Source organism: Desmodus rotundus, chromosome 8 (assembly GCF_022682495.2).
Source record: "Desmodus rotundus isolate HL8 chromosome 8, HLdesRot8A.1, whole genome shotgun sequence".
Classification (NCBI taxonomy): domain Eukaryota; kingdom Metazoa; phylum Chordata; class Mammalia; order Chiroptera; family Phyllostomidae; genus Desmodus; species Desmodus rotundus.
Genome location: NC_071394.1, coordinates 117,079,032 through 117,096,048, shown reverse-complemented (window position 1 = coordinate 117,096,048; position 17,017 = coordinate 117,079,032). Strand labels below are relative to the sequence as shown.

The 17,017-nt window shown below is 41.7% G+C and overlaps 1 protein-coding gene across 7 annotated transcripts in view; it reads left to right on the top strand.

Moving 5' to 3' along the window:
• Positions 1–1,411: 1,411 nt before the first annotated feature.
• Positions 1,412–17,017, top strand: part of SLC4A7 (solute carrier family 4 member 7) — a 96,244-nt gene continuing 80,638 nt past the window's right edge. For 3 of the 7 annotated variants that reach the window (XM_053930463.2, XM_053930461.1, XM_053930468.1), the window contains exon 1: positions 1,412–1,740. In XM_053930463.2, coding sequence (XP_053786438.1) covers positions 1,681–1,740 — 60 coding nt within the window. In that variant the 5' untranslated portion in view covers positions 1,412–1,680. The remainder of the gene's footprint in view (positions 1,741–17,017) is intronic. The other 4 variants (XM_053930466.2, XM_053930467.2, XM_053930462.2 and 1 more) reach the window with 3 other exon arrangements.

Sequence of the window (17,017 nt, the reverse complement as noted above, 5' to 3'; positions counted from 1 at the left end):
AGCGATGCAGTAGAGGGTGTTCTGTATAAACTAATTACGGTTTTATGGTAGGGGAGCTGCATCATAAGACACGTCAGAATTAATTCATCGATATAAATCACATTCACCTTAGAGAGTGATGAAATGAGCACAAGTGATTGGCCCCTGACACAAATCTAGGGGTCTGTTTAAACATTTTTTCCTGTTCCCCTCTTATTCCATGTTCTTTCCTTTTCATTCTTTTTTCGTGTTTTCTTCCCTTTATTGTTGTTCAATTTTCTTTAGTGAAGCATTGGAAAGAGCAGTTCCACTAACTAGGATCTAAAACCAGTCATCTCTGTGAGCCTCCATCTCCTTTTCTGTAAAGAGGAGGCAACAAAACACATTTTGGAGAATTGCGAGGATTAGAGATGAAGCATGTTCGCAAAGTGTCACAGTCGCTAATTGTAGGCCTCTTTGGATGGTAGCTATTGTAATAGAAGCACATTTGCTCTTACACAAGTTAAGAGCAGCCTTTAAGTAACTCTGGGAAATTAGAGCAAAAGGGGTCTAGGCCTCAAACCAGCATCCTTAACTATTTCTGACAAAGGCTTTATTAATATCCTATTGCAGATAAATAGGATATGAGATCCAGATCCGCTGTAATATAGTTTCCGCCCTAAGTACTGCTTTAACTCTTCACTCTGTTAAGAAGAATACAACAAGCATGCTGTGTGTCAGGCACATTTATGGACTGAAATTCACTTAATTCTTCAATGACCCTGTTTACAGGTACCATCAGCTCCATTTACAGCTGTGTGTATCTGAGAGGCACATTGCATGGAAGCCTCCGTGGTGCCTGCTCAAGGGGCAAGCCCACGAGCACATCTAGTCAGGAGTACCCCTTTCCCAGGCTCAGAGTTGGGGTTCATGCCTACTGAACTGGGTGAAAAAAAACTTGCAAGAGTCCCGAAGACCGGTTGGTTCTTCGGGGTTCCCGTGAGCGTCCTCCAAAAGGGTGGCATCCTTCTTCCCTCCTGCCTTTCTTTAAAGAAATTGGTTAGGACCTAGGGACGGTGGTGACCCTCAGCCCACTTCCAAACTTCAGGGGAACTTCCGACCGGAAAAACAAGTTAGACATTTAGTTACGGTCATTTATGATTTTACAAAGAGAGGCGGGGCCTCCAAAGGAGGTGGCAGGGGGTGTTTGTGTGTGGGGTATATTGGAGTGCAACTCTGGAGTCCCCGATTGGCTGGGACACACGCCCGTTCTGCTCCCTCCCACCCCACCCCCTGTGGCCTGACGGCCAGGCCTGCGGATGCGCCGAGGAGGCTGGCGGTGCCAAACTGGCAGGGGGCGTGACGAGAGAGGCGGGGCGGTAGGCCTGGCGGGGCGGGGCCGGGCATTAGCGCGTCACGGGCGGCGGTCCCACCCCCGGGCTTCTACGCGGCTCCCTCCTCCTTCCCCGCCTTGTCCGGCTGCTCGCTCAGTTCTCACTCCTCGTTCCACGCAGCGGCCTCGCTCTCCTGCGAGAGGCAGTCCTGTGGCCGCTGTGTGCACACGCGCGCCCCGCATCTCGTGCGCCAGGCTCTCCCCACGCGTGCGCACCGGGCGCACGGACACACGTTCGTTTCCCCTTGAGTCGTGGGGTCTCAGCGGCAGCGGCGGGCGAACCGCGCGGGGCAACACCGTAGCGGCCGTCGCGGGCTGGCCGGCCGGCCATGGAGGCAGATGGGGCTGGCGAGCAGATGAGACCGCTACTCACCCGGGTAACCAGCAGGGTGAGGGCACCGCGGGCAGCGGGGCTCCTCGGCGGGAGGGGGGGGCGCGGAGCGAGGCAGACAAAGGCGGGGGGCGCGGCGAGCGCCGCGGTCCGGCCACCTAGTCCCAGCCCCGGCGCCCATCCACCGCTCCGTGGCCGGCGCGGCTGGCCATCCCCTTTGTGTGGCCGCCCAGGGCGGGGGTGCGAGGGGGCGGGCAGTGGCGAGCCGGGGAGGCCCGGGTGGGGGCGGCCGGCAGCGCGCCACGCGCATCCTCGCTACCCGTATCCTCGGCACAGCTGGGGCGGGACTCCGGCACCCCCCCAGGGCCCGTCCTCCCTCCCTCGATCCCCACCGTCTCTTCCTGTAACTCTGCGGCTCTTGTCCCTTAATTCCCGTGCGTCCTCCCTGGCCGGGGTCTCGGTTCCGGTTGCCTCGGCGCTGGAATTCAGATTAGCCCCTCGAAAGCCCATCTTTTTTTTCCCTTTAAGGAGGAGCACGACTCCACCTGTCTCTAGCTCCAGGCGGTGGTGAAGAGCTGGGGTGAATCTTTTCCCTTATTTCCCGTCTCTCCACCCGGTCCGCGCTGTGCTTTGTTCGGTGAGTTCTGCGGCCGCGTGGACAAGCCGCCTTCCTTCTCGGCCGAGGCTTCTCGTCGCTGCTGACTCTGTCTGGCCCGCCTCCTCCTCTTTTGGTTGAAAACTGGAGGAGTATACTCCCGCCGCAGGCCAAATAGAAAGAGGAAGGTGTCCGGCGTCCCCTTGCTGCTCCTTTCACCAGCCTGGCAAAATCGCGATTTCCGGACAGGCTGGCTTTGGCTTCGGGGTTAGAGTCAAAGGGGATTTTGGGGGTTGGGGGAGCTTTCAAAGGTTGGCGTTCCCACTTGGGATGCTGGACCCATGCTCAAGAAACGGACTTCCTGCTTCGATGTGGAATACATGTGGCCCCACAGTTGTGAGTCTCTTCTTCCTTCGTAGTTCCTGTCGCAGAGCGCATGGAGGTGTTACCAATTTTCCAATTTCCAGTTCTTACTCTGTGACCAGCAAATGAGGGAGGTCGCAGTGAAAATTTTCCAGTCTTTCACAACTAACAGGAAAATTGCTTTTCACATGTTTGTATTAAAGAGTTTTCCCTAACAGCACCCCCGCCCCCCCCGCCCCATCTTTTAAGATATTATTGTAAGGCCCTTGGTGAGTAGTCATTCATTATTTCAGTATGTTAATTTCTAAATTCTCAGAACACGGAGGAAAATGGAATCTCCAGACGGTGAAGTCATTTAGCAGAGTTTTTTGAGATCATTCACAGTGATGGTAATGGAATACTGGAAACTCATCCTAAGGAATCTTCTGTAATTGTATGCCCTTTGAATAAACTGTTTTAGATGTGTGTTTTAGCACCTTCTCTAATTGTGTGTATCAGATAGTGGTGTTTGCTCCTGAATTTATTATGTGCAAGTTTTCAAGTTAGAGCTGTAAAGAGCATCTGAGTTTTTATAAAGCCTTCCAAGTCATTCATTCATTCATTGTAATAACACTTACTTAGAACCTGTTCTATAGTATCCAACAAGATAGAAACAGCTTGACTCTTAACAGAACTCCCATTAGATGAGGGAGACAAATGACACAGGAATCACCAAACACTGTATTAATGGCATGGCAGGGGAGCACTTTGGAAGGGCTTTGTACCTTCTAAACCTTTGGGGAAATAAGATTTGGCTACAGTAAATGTACCAATACATAATAAAAATAAAATAGAAAAGGCTATTATATAGTCAAAAAATAGGATGGGAACACAGGAAAACTTGGTTCAAGTAGTAGAGAACACTGAAAACTGGGAAGAGAGGGACGATTTAAATTGACAAAATGAAATCTTTCCTCACTGATTTTTTCCCCTCCAGTAGATGAAAGTCATAAAATGGAAGATAATGATATTCATCAATCATAACTTCTCTAACTCAAGCCAACTGCTTAGCATAGCCAGAAAAAGTAGCATAAAATTCTGTAGGTATATAATTATGCAAAATTTTTCCATAAATTTGTGGCAGTTGATATTCTGAAATTGGAGTCCATATGTTTCATGATTTAGGCTCAAAGATTTTTTTCCTCCAAAGTTCCATAATTTTCATTGATCATGGTTTTGGGATAGAGAGCAAAGTCATTCACCTTATAAAAATGCAACTTCTCTTTGCTTTGTTACAGAAACTTATTGTAGACCTCACTTAGAATTGATTTTAACTGTCAGTCCTATTTTCTGGTAAAGGTTAAATCTTGTTACAGCAAATAGCACTACTGTTTAGAGTAGGGGTGTCAAACTCATTGTCACTGGGGGCCAACCTCAGCCAGCATCAGCCCTTTGCCTTCAAAGGGCCAGACGAATTTCAGGACTGTATAAATGTAACTACTCGTTAACTGTTAAGGAGTTGAAATTACATTCGGGCCTTTGAAGGCAACTTGCAAGGCTGATGTGGCTCCCGGTGAAAATGAGTTTGACACCCCTGGTTTAGAAGATTCACAAGTCTTAGCAAATGTTTTTTTCTTTTAAGCAGTTCTTGATTTAACACAGTTCTGTTAACATTGAATTTGGGGGCTGTTCCCTGAATTTTGTTGTAAGATTTCATACAATTTATGAGTATTTATTAAGCATCTACTAGATGCCAGGCACTGGGGTTATAGGCAGACAAACCAGGCAGAATCCTACCGAACCTTACTGAATTTATTTTGGCATGCGTAGTGAACACTGATAGCATTTGCGTTCTTACTAATTCCATTTGTGAGCACCAGTTAAAATATTTCCATGAGTCTCTTAGAAATACTTTTTAAAAAAGTAGTCATTAGAATAAATGAAAGATATTAAAAACCTAGTGTGAGTTTAGTGATGATTGGCAAGTAGGCCTTTGGTAGGTCTGTAAATTTAAGTATCTCTGGGAATCTGTGGTAGTTCCAGACATAATATGTACCCCAGACATAGTGTCAGGATTTTACTTAACTTTTTGCCTTATGGTTGGTATCTCTGGGCCCACAGTCCCTGGAGTTGTAATAAAAGGAGAGACAGCAAATCTGTTATCTGCGCAAATGAAACTGTAGAACAGTGGAGTTGGATTGAAGAATTGTTTTGTTTGGTAATTGAGACTAGGAAGTACACAGGTTTTCTTCTAAGAGGGCTTAGGGTATGAGTATTTTGTAGCACTAGACTCTTGTTACTTGAGTAGGTTAAAATTTAAAGCCAAAGTAACCTGGTGTTGGAGGAACCGGGCTCATTATTTTAGTGGTATGTGGGATGCTAACCAATGCATTGTCAAACCTTGGTAGTTAGCACTTGTCAACATCCTGTAGTGGGTTGTTTTTCTTCCTCTTTCTTTTCCCTTCTGTCTTACTGTATTTTACCACAAATATGATCTTAGAAACTGCAACTGACAAAACGGGCCATTTGTATAAAAGAAAGCATACAGTCGATTCATAGGGTTAAAGTTATAGGTTAGTCAGTGTGGCTTTTGATTTACTCTATTGCAGCTTTTATTTGGTAGGGAGTCTTCTATAGTGACCAGTTTTTAGGCATGCAGTATTTTCAGTTTTGCAGTAAGCATGTATCAGTGATAAAGATCCATGTTCACATATAAAAGTGCAGTTAGCTGCCCCTGCTTTCCTTAACCTGCCTCTTGAATGCCAGAAAATAATGATTCCTGTACAAAGCAGGTAGCTATTCTAACATTTTAGTTTACAATGGAGTTTGCCTCTGTTTTTGTTTAGCCAACAGCTTTGCGTATTTTCTTGAGTGATACGTTGAATTTTACAGCGTGGGGAAGCTTAGGGTTATTTGAGTGACAGTGAGAATAGACCGGGAAGGGGACAGAGGGCTCCACACTGGAGCGGTGCTGGATTTCTAAGTTAGTGACTCTGCTTCCATGGGCTACACATTTTTAAAATAAGTGCTATAGGATGAGAGTGGCCAAACACACTGTTCAGTGCTGCTTAAGATAATGTGATTATGGCCTAGATAATGCGTTTTCATCTGGAGCTGATATGCCAGTACAGAAAGGTTCTAGGGTGGCTATTTTAAGCAGACTTTAACATTTCCTTTAAAGAGGATATTTTTAAATATTTAATTTTTCTTGAGCTACAGTTTGGATTTTAATAAGTTCATTAAAGCAGGTTTTTTTTTTTGGATGACATTTAAGTCAATGGTAAAGCACAATTCACATTTCATAATGAAATAGAAGAGATGCTTTACTGGGTTGAATATCCTTTTCCTTCTGTAGAGAACACTGTGTGGATTAGTATCATTTGGTTCTTATTCTTGTCACGTGTCAACCAGCATAGAATTGTCCTCTCTTTGGATTCCAGGACTATATTGTTTCTTGTGGGTTTTAAAATTTTTTGGTTAGATCGCCTGATTTGGAGAAGGTTTTGAGTTACATATCATCTCTGGTCAGGAACTTGGGAAGTGGATGTATACCTTGCAAAATGGATTCTCACGAGCAAGTTGCTGTACTCTAGAAAGGAATGTGGAATGGTTTCTCAAAAGAGCACGAGAAGGAGCAAAGATGCTTATAATCTTTTTTTCTCTTAATTTGCCATAACATAGTGGACCCTTGCACGAGCAGAGGTTAGGAGGGCCAACTCCTGCGCAGTTGAAAATTCGTGTGTAACTTTGACTCCCCCAAAACACAACTCCTAATAGCTTCCTGTTAACTGGAAGCCTCACCGATGACTTAAACAGTCGATGAACAGATACTTTGTGTATTATATACTATATTCGTACGATAAAGTAAGCTAGAGAAGAGAAAATGCTACTGGGAATCATAACGATGAGAAAATAGATTTACAACACGGTATGTATTCATTGAAAAATGTCTACATGTATAGGTGGACTGTGCAGGCCAAACCCGTGCTGTCCAGGGCCACTTGGCACGTGTGTGTTACACGGACTGTTTTCAGCGTAACACCATTCTGTATTCTGGAAAATACCGCAGAACTCCTGTGAGCCTTAGGAATTGCTGTTTTCAACAAACATAGGAAATTCATGTGTAGTGGGCTGTCTCCTCCCATTGGCTTCCATGGCGATGTTAGAGAGGTGTTTCTTTTCTTTTTCTTTTTTTTTTTAAAGTCCTCTTAAACATTTTTGATAAGACTTTAAATTAGAAACTTCCATTCTGTTATACTTTGGCCATGGGGATATTATCTCTGCCTAGAAAAGATCTTCATAGTTTTAGTGCTTCACTATTTGCTGTGGGTGGGTGGGCTTTTGTGGAGAGGAAGTGTTGGGAAAGGACTCATTTGTCTGAACTAGAATAGACTCCCCCTTTGGCAGATTGGAACTTTACCACAAAGTTTGATGGGAGGGGCCTAGGCTGGCTTTCAGCCCCCAGTGGCCCTCTTCTCCGAATACCCCTCTGTGGGTAGAGTGCTGCTCCCCCAAACAGATGTAGTGGCCCTGTGTGTGTATTGCCTTTCAGTTTAGTACCTCTTCTTTCCCAATCATTTTGCCGGTTAGACTATAATCATGGTTGGGGATTCTTTGATCTACACCAAGAAGTCCCAGAATTTTTTCCCCTTTCTCCTGTACATTCACATTGTCATGTTCAAATTTGCTGCAGAATTGTATTTCTAGGAGATACTGCTGTTGCGTGGGGATTATATTGTATTCTAAAAATCCTGGATGTTAAGATTTTATATTGAACAAAATGAGTAAGAGACCAACTTTCTTAATCCTGTAGGAATTTAACTTCTTTAAAATAAGGACCTGTGTAAAAATCAGACTACAACCCCTTGAAACGGTTTCCACAGTTATTTAATACAATTTACTTTGCTTGATTATCATTAATTGTTAAAAATGATCCCTATGAATATCCCAAGGTACACGTCATGTTGAGTTCTCTGCTGTGTGTTCATTAGCTTCCCATGCAAAGTGCCCTGGGTTTCCTCTTAGTGTTTGGAATATTAATGGTGCCGTAGATAACGTAGCACTGTCTGTTTAAAGTTGCTTTTAAAATAGATATGACCATGGTCACTATGGATGGGTCTCAAGGGTCGATGAATCCCCCAAACTAAAACATTTTATGCTTGTATGCATTCTTTCCAGAAGACGCTCAAATAACTTTACACTCGGGTGTCAAAGGGGTTTATAATTTAAAAAACAGCTAAGGAATGCCTAGTCCAGAAATTAGCTCAGCTTGGTTTTCTGCCTTTCTTAAAAAGTTCATACTCTTAAATGGATGGCAGTGATTATTACATCCACCCCAGTATTTGCTAAAGTTTGTTTTGCAGAAGACAGTATCTATAGAAGTTTTTGCCAAAGAATCAGTCATCCTGTAACCAAGTAAGTTTGGGAAATGTTACATACTATGCTTTTTGGGGATTTACAATGTATTGAATATAATGGTAAATTACAGTGTATGGTGGTGTATGAGAAATCCTATAAAAGTACATTAAACTTGGATGGGGAGAGAATGCAGCCACGTGAGGTAGGAATTTCTGATGGTTCCTACAAAATATGAACAGCGGACCCCTAACATGTTGTATTATAAGTAAGTTCCAGAAAGCAAATCCTGTGATACTGCTAATTCACTTGGTACAGTAAACGGAGATATATGGAAAATGTATCACTTAAGAAGATGCTTTGGAAGCAACCTGATAGGGCACTGGTTGAATAAATTATGTGATATCCACACAGTGGGACACTACAGGTATAAAAAAAGAATGAGGACGATCTCTTTGTAATGAAGTGGAAAGATCTCTAGGATAAATTGATTTAAAAAAGCAAGGTGTGGGAAAGAGGATACTATGTAGTTCTTTTTTTTCCAAGGGCTGGGGAATAAGAAAGTGTATTTATATTTGCCAGTATTTGTGTAAATGTCCTGGAAAGATAAAGAACTAATGAAAATGGTTGCCATCCAGGGTGTGAGGGAACAGGAATGGAGACAGGAGTGGGAGTAAAACTTCAGTGTATACCTTTCTATACAGTTTCAGTTTTTGAACCATGAAAACACCTGTTCAGTAACATAGGATGAGTTGTTATATTGATTTATGTTACAGGAGAACATATCCTGCTATTTCATGAAAGAGACATATGCCTGTTGGTATATTCGGATATACTATTGTGAGCTACTTATTTTTCACGTTATAAAGGCAGCATGTAAATACCAAAGTTGTTAATACACGTTATCAGTAAAGTCACACACTGCGTGCCTGATTATGATGGTGAATGCACGAGTCCTGTGGAGATTCTGAGTTTGCCTGTTGCTGATGTCCTGACCCTTCCCTCACTTTCAGTTCCTTTCTAACCAGGGATTTTGGCTGCGAGGGCTTAGAGGAGGCTGAGGGTGCTATACTAAACGGAAGTGCCTTAGACTATGCTTGGTCATATATATACACACACACACACACACATATATAATGTATATGCTTACACTTAGAATTTTACTTTGTGATTTTTATACTTACCATTGACTGAGGGTAATACATATTTTTAAAATGATCCAGATAAATTACAATTAATTGTTGAGAGTACGGCGTCACAGTTGCAGGGGCCTCTCCCTGTGGGTAGCATTCTTCTGTCTGTGCCCCAGGAGGCACCACTCACCTTGAGCGAAGTGTCCTGCAGCTCGGCGGTGCCGGGCGAAGATGTCACCGTAACTTAAGGCCCCTCATGTAGTTCCACGTGTTCCAGGTGACATGTCTGCCCCACATTTAAAAAAGGTTAGTGAAGAAGAAGACTAAAGAGATGATTTCCAGTCTCTACAAGCCGATATTTGGAAAAGGTAGATGATCATTGTTTTCCTCTCTTGGAAGTATTTTTGTGTTTTTATTGGTGTAAACGGCAGTGATGTTCTGGGACCTGGCAGCCCCGTGGATGAACCGATGCAAGCCCGCCGAAGGGTCTGGGGCAGTCCTCGGAGCCGGGCAGGAGGAGGCATGGCGTGTGTCCCATGTGGATGCGGATCACTGGTCCAGGGTTCATGGTTTTGTCCATTGCCGTATGCAGGTTAGTGAAGAATAGGTAAGTCAGTCATTTTTCAGAGAAAGCCGCCTCTGAGCCGTGCACTTCCCTGAGCATCTGTTCACCACTTACCAACCCTGTGGCAGATGTGAACTGACGGGCAGCCAGGTTTCCAAAAGTTTCCCAGGCCATGGAGTTAGGAAGAGGCTAAGCCAAGATTCGAATCCGTGGCGGATGCCAAAGCACTGCCCACCCCTCATCCTTAGTCTGGAGTCGTCAGTCGGAGATCCCTGTTGGTCAGCAGCCTTCGAGATTAAGCATCTCAGATAATTTTACTTAATGGTATGTGAAAGATCAGTTTGTCTCAGATAATTACCTGTCATTTCCCTAAGAGCTTGTATTACTGTATCTTTTGTGAATTTGTCGCTAATATTAAGCAATAAAATGTTTCAATGAAATTTGCCTCTGCCTCTGGATCGCATGAGGGCTGGCCTAGGATTTTTCTGGATCATTGTTAAATCCTCAGTTAGGTCTGTTCTAGGGTCTAACTCATAGAAGGCATCAGTGACTGTTTGTTCAGTGAATGAATGTTAGCATAACACCATGAATTCGTAAGAATGAAGTTGAATATGCTTCTAGTTCATTGTTTAATCAGTCAGTTAATAAATCATGTAGCTTTTTTTGTGGTTACCATTAAGACTATTACTTTGCTTAATGTAACTGCCAGTCTAAGAGAATGTTTCTTGCCTTGGTTTTACTGGGGTGGGGGGGCGATACTGGATAAATACAGTTTGGATGGATTCCGAAGCAAGAGTGCTTAACATTTTTTTAAACCCAAGATAGGATTTTAAGCCAAGTGAGTAATAAGCACATTAAAATGAAAATTTTATGACTCTTAAGATATTTTCACAAGTTATAAATACATTTCAATTGATTGTTGGAGAGCAGTGGGCATTTTACTTGTATATTAATACTTGTGTAATATCTGCTTTATGGAAATCTGTGACTTCCAATGTATATGACTGTAAAGGATCAATGGCAAGGAAATGGATTTCAAATGCCAGATACTGTGCCAGCTGTTGTATATTGTTTTGAAATTGTGCTATTTTATTAATGCGTTAGAATTGTTACTTACATAGTAGAATTTTTTTTCCTGTTCATCGTCTTTTAGTTTTATGACTGTGAGCTTCGTGGACTCCCTCCGTGGCTCTGAACCCCTCACCTCCTAGGCCGGGCATCAGTGTTTGTCGGGGTGCTCTCACTCGCTGTTGCCCTGACTCAGGAGAGTCCCCTCAGTTATACTCAGCACTTATTTTTGTTTTGCTTATCATTGTTCCCAAGTGACCTCCTGATATGTTCAGGAGGACTCCCCTCATCCATTTTGCACAGGCCATTAGCAGTATCACCGGTATAATGTTCTGTTAGGAGCTTGTTTGTATCTGGGTGAGTTGGTCTCTTTGTTAGGGATGAGGGATTCATTCAGACGGAAATTGGCCTTCGTTTGGTCTCTCATTTTATTGCATTGAAGTGTTTTTATTCGGTAACAGGAAATTCACTAACTAACCACAAGCCTCAGGCCTCATTTTAAAAAGAAGATAAAATTCGGAGGTGATTTGGCTGATAGCCCGTGGTGTAACAGGAATTGTACCTGCCTGGGTCTCAGCCACACCTGAGTTCCCTGTCCCTAATCTGCCCCGGGTGGCCTTGGGCAGCTGACATCTCTGAGTCTCTTTTTTTCTCATCGATAAAATTGAAATTTTAATACTTCCGTGGCTTCTTCAGGATCAGGGAAAAGTATATACTGTATAATATGCTAAAGGTTTCCTTGGAAACTTGTTATATTAATAACCCTGTGTGCTTATGAAATATCTCATGTAACAAAATTCTAAGAGTTACTGTACATATTTATTGAAGAAATAGATAGGAAATAGAAAGTCTTGACTATCCTTAAACCTTGGCACTAGAAAACTTCTGGGTAGCCTTGTGGGGAGGGGCTGTGCATTCGGAAAAGCTCAGTCTTCCTCCTGTGTCTCCTCTCACACGACCACAGCACTCACAACACTTCGGACGCCCGCAGTGTAGGGTTTTCCCCACACCAAGCAATTCTGGGACGCCAGCTGGGTGTCCTGCAGTTCAGCTCAATTCTGACACCACCTACTAGGAGACGGTGGTAGGTCCCACTGGTTAAGGGCTCAGTGTCCCAAGGCTACCCGCCCTTCAGATGCCAGTTGCAAGTCCAGGCTGTTACCTGTGCTTCTGATGATCAGCTGTAAATCCCAGGTTCCTACCACCTCGTCCTTGGATTGGGTTGATTTGCTGGAGCCTCTTAGAGAACTCAGGAAAACAGTTTACCAGTTTATTCTAAAAGGAGATGATAAAGGCTAGATAGAGATGAACATCCAGGGGGAAGAGATGTGGAGGGCGAAGTGTGTGGGAGGAGAGTGGGTACAGAGCTTCCGAGCTTCTCCAGTGGGCCACCCTCCCAGCGCCTGCACATCCTCAGCAACCTGGAAGCTCTTCGAACCCTGTCGTTTTGGAATTTTTATGGAGGCTTCATCTGTAGGCATGGCAATCCTGAACCCCATTTCCAGCCCCTCTCCCCTGTCTGGAGAGTGAAAGGTGGGGCTGAAAATCCCAAGCTTCTAATTAATCAGGGCTTGGTCTTTCTGGTGACCAGCCCCTATCCAGGAGCCACCGAGTCACCTCATTAGAACAAAGGACACTGCTATCACATAGGGAGTTACAAGGGATTTAGAAGCTCTGCTTGGAACTGAGAATAGAAACCAATATTTACTTACTTTTATTATCTCAGGTTAGATAGTGGTTCATTGCCTTAGCATTTTAAAAAAAAATTTTATTTTTTTCCCCGTTACCATTTAGTCCCCTTATAGCCCCTCCCCCCCAGCAGTCACCACACTGTTGTCCATGTCCATGAGTCCTTCTTCCTTCTGGCTCAGTCCCTCTACCCCTTCCCCCCTAGTTGTCATCCTCCTCTCCATCTACAAGTTTCTCCCCACTTTCCTTGTTTGTTCAGTTCATTACATTCCACGTAAGAAGAAATCATATGGTATTTGTCTTACTCTGACTGGCTTATTTTACTTAGCATAATGTTCTCCAGATTCACCCATGCTGTCCCAAAGGGTAAAACTTTCTTTCTTTTTTATGGCCGAGTAGTAGTCCATTGTGTAAATGTCCCATAGTTGTTTATCCTCTCATCTACTGATGGACACTTGGGCTGCTTCCATATCTTGGCGATTGTAAATAACGCTGCAGTGAACATAGGGGTGCTTACGTTCTTTTGAATTAGTGTTTTGGGTTCCTCCGGATATATTCCCAGTAGTGGGATAGCTGGGTCAAAACGCAGATCCATTTTTAATTTCTTGAGGTATCTCCATACTGCTTTCCACAGTGGCTGTATCAATCTTCATTTCCATCAACAGTGTAAAAGGGTTCCCTTTTCTCCACATCCTTGCCCGCACATTGCCTTAGCATTAAATTTAAAAGAGCATAATTATATTTTGACAAAATGCTTAGGAGTTTAAAGCATAATGATTTCATTAAGTTCTAACCATTTGATAAAACATTTAAAATGTGAAATATGTCTCCTTTTAAAAGTAGAGTACTGATCACTAGCTTCAGACTGTTGTGGGTGTTTTTAACTTTATCTTGTTTTAATTATTTTATTTTCTCATTGAATTTTTTATCTGTTATTGATTTGTGGTAGATAACAAATGAAATTGCATAGTTATTATATAGGGATGCAGGAGGGGTCTTGTGTTAAGTCACTGCCACACAAATTGTTCCTCCTAAGATGATCCTCTGTTTCTTGCTTGTAGATTGCTGAGAACGCTAGGTCGGTTAATTCTCTTTTGATGGGATCTTAGTGTATCTTCTTGTCACTGTAGCCTTTGGGAATGAAGTCTGCAGGGTATTGCAATGCAGAAGAGTTTAGCACGCTGCTTGGCAGAATCCGTATAAGATCATTCATAGTTGTTATTTCTGCTGAGGCATGAGAGAAAGTATACTACAGGAAATCCACAGTTTCACGTTAAATTCGTCATCTATATTGATTTTTCTGTAATCTGAACTAACAAGACTTACCATGTGTTTTATTGGATAAAGTGAGTCTTCTGAATTTTGTTTTGCACCTATACATATACACACATACACACATATATATGCACACGTACTCTCACTCATTGTATATGTGTGATTATATATTTGTTTGAATCATTGGATCATCAAACGACTTAGAGATATTTAGGAATTTTCTAATGAACTTTGTAGCACTGAACTTTAATGGGTTGTAACAGCCAAATTACCCTAGTATTTTACAAAAATACGATTTCTCAAAAAGGACATTATTGTAGGAATTTTAAGGTAATGCAGTTTGTTTTAAGGAGTCCATATATGGACTTTATTAAGTTAACTGCATTTTTTTTGAGATGTTTTCTTATATTTTTTAAGCTACTTCAACCCTTTTTTAAAAACAATTTTGATAGAGGTAAGGTATAACTAAAAGTAATTTTAGTGATTAGAAATTAAAACAGTATTTTAAAATAATGATCTTACAGCCAAGTACGGTCCTCGCAGAATTAGAATTCACATTGGAAGTGATGGGCAGAGGCGGGAGGTATCGTAAATGAGGTGAGGGAAGGGACTTTCATGAACTTTTATCATTTCAGAGCACAGTTGAAAATTGCCAACTGCATGTTTTACATAATTGCATTTACTCAATTTTTATATGTTTATTTTGTTATTATCTCCTAGTTGCATTGATTTAGCAGTAAATGGGTTTAAAAGGTTAAGTGATGCAAATGTTCTGTGTCTTAACTGGTGGTGGTTACACACATATTTACATTTGTGAAAACTAAATATGTACAATTAAAAGGATCCCATTTTGTTGTGTGCCGATAATAATAAAGTTGGTTTCAACTAAAAAAAAACCCAAACAATTGAGTGATGAATATTGAACGGATTAGCCATGAGGTATTGTTTTATACTTACAGTGCCTGTGCTTCCTCAGTTATGGTTGTGAACTTGAAGCTGTTAGGGGCAGTTTAGATTGTAGTTTGGTGGCAGTGAATTTCAGGTTGTTGGGGATTGCTGTATCTTCCTGCGTCTACAGTAGGCGGAGGTGTCTGATTGGAGAAATACATTGTGTTCATTGAGAACATTTTTGTAGAAAGCCAAAATGATAACATTTCAGCTTTATTTTTCAAGCTGCCTGTAGAGAATGGCGTGTATAATAAATGAGCAAAATGAGCATCGGTAGACTAATTTTTTGGGGGGGTCTGTTGGTAGGGGTTGTTTACTATTCAATGCCTTAAATCACTTCAGAGTCACCGCTTTTGCTTTAGTTTGTCCTCTAATATAAGTGGACTTGACCTCTGGTTTATAGAGTGCAGATCTAGGGCCTTTAATCAGAACTTTGTGCTCGCTGTGTCAAATGTGAATTAAAAGGTTTAACTTTGCTCTTTTTCCCCTAGTCCTCCATTATTCAGAATGGCTGTGGAGCTAAAACTCTGACTGACCTCTGCTTGTTCAGCTTTTAAAGTAATTGTTAAATAAAGTTTAGGGAGGGTTATCCCAAATATTCATTCTCTGAATCGTCTCCACTATTTTCCCAACTGCAGGTTGTAATTTACGAAAACAGTTTATTGGATTATCACAAGTATTTGAGAAGTAGAAAGGTAACGGGGTAGACGATGGCAGAACACGTTGCAGGCACCAAGGACAAGCACTGTTTTGTGAAACTTGTTTGTCTTACATGTACATACGTAGACATGTAGAAGGATACATGTGTGCTGTATTTCCAGGGGTCACCATTAAAAAAGGAAAAGGAAATCCATTTCTATGGATTAACATTTGACTATATTCTTTGGGAGATAATATACATATATTATATGCATATGATATATAAACGTTTTTCATTTAAAATTTTAACATATCCAAGTACGTGTTTTGATTAAACGTATCTGAGCTTAATGCTACATCAAAACGGTTTTACACTGGAGAATTTAACTTCATATTTCGTTAGCAATAGCTTACTGGTTCCCTGTATAACTAGTGAGGTGTAATGAGAAGCAGGAGCTGCCAGTGGATTTTCCTCTGATCAATTTCAAACTCCCATGAACAATTCCAGCCTTTAGACTCAGGGCAAAACCCAAAATGGGAATATCTGCGATTAGGAAGACTTTGTTTAGTCAGTTTGACCCAGAAGTACCTGAAATATTGTATTATTTGGAATGATTTCATTTGGAGAGGACTTACGGAAAACTCTGTTGATAAAAATCTTTAGGAATGTAGCAGTTGAATCAGTACTCTATTACTATATTAACTGCTTTGAGGTTTTAGAAGCAGCAAGATGATAAGCGCGGAATGCTTAACGACAGAACTATAATTCTTACGTGTTATGTGTATGTAAAAAATAGAGCAGACTGGAAAGAAGACCAGTATTGTTTATTGTGCAGGATAATCCTAGCAACTTAGGTTTATTTTGGAGAGAGAACTGAAGGAGGTTCCTTTTGGTTTAACCAGCTTGTGATACAGGAAGGAATGAGTGATTTTATTTGATAAGCTATAATTTGAAAACATATTTTCAGATTAAGTATCTGAACATGAAAAAAGCAGAATATGTCCCTGTATGATTCTATTTTTTTCTCTTTGTGTGTTTAATAGAAGGAAATTTAATATTAAATATTACTAGTCTTGAATATTGAAATAGATCAAAGATTTATATCTAATATCTCTTGGAGGTGGAATTTAAGGGTAAATGGATTATTATATTATTTTTATAATATTATAAACATGCATTATTTTTATAATAAAGATACTTCTAAGTATCTGAAGTTATCCTTTCATAACCACATTCCACACAGGTCAGTGGAATGGTTATCGCTAAAAGAGTTAAATTATTTTGCAGGAATTGGACAAAATGCTCCTTTTTTTCTGAGACTACCGAGTGGATCACCACCTTAGCACTTTAGCAGTGGCTTTAATTACTGCACTGCATGTTTGGTTTTTAACTATAAAGACGGGAGTAGTGGAAATTATTTCCACACGATTGAGGTTTAGGCTCTTGTTGAGTTTGTGTGTTTCGGCTTGGGTATCATCTTACCAGAAGTCCTCTAAGTTACTGCAGTTCTAGAACTGAGTTCCTTTTAGAGGTTTTTTTAAGCGTAATCAGTGTTTGAACTTTTGATGACTGCTGGGGAGGTCCTCAGTGGAACTAGTACCGGGATTTGTTGCTCTTTATATTTTACAGTGTCGTTCGTGTGATTCGGTAACCAGTATACTCCCATAATTCTAAGAACTTTGAAGCTCTGCAGTGACTTATCTCACTTTTGGGGGGTCTGCTTCC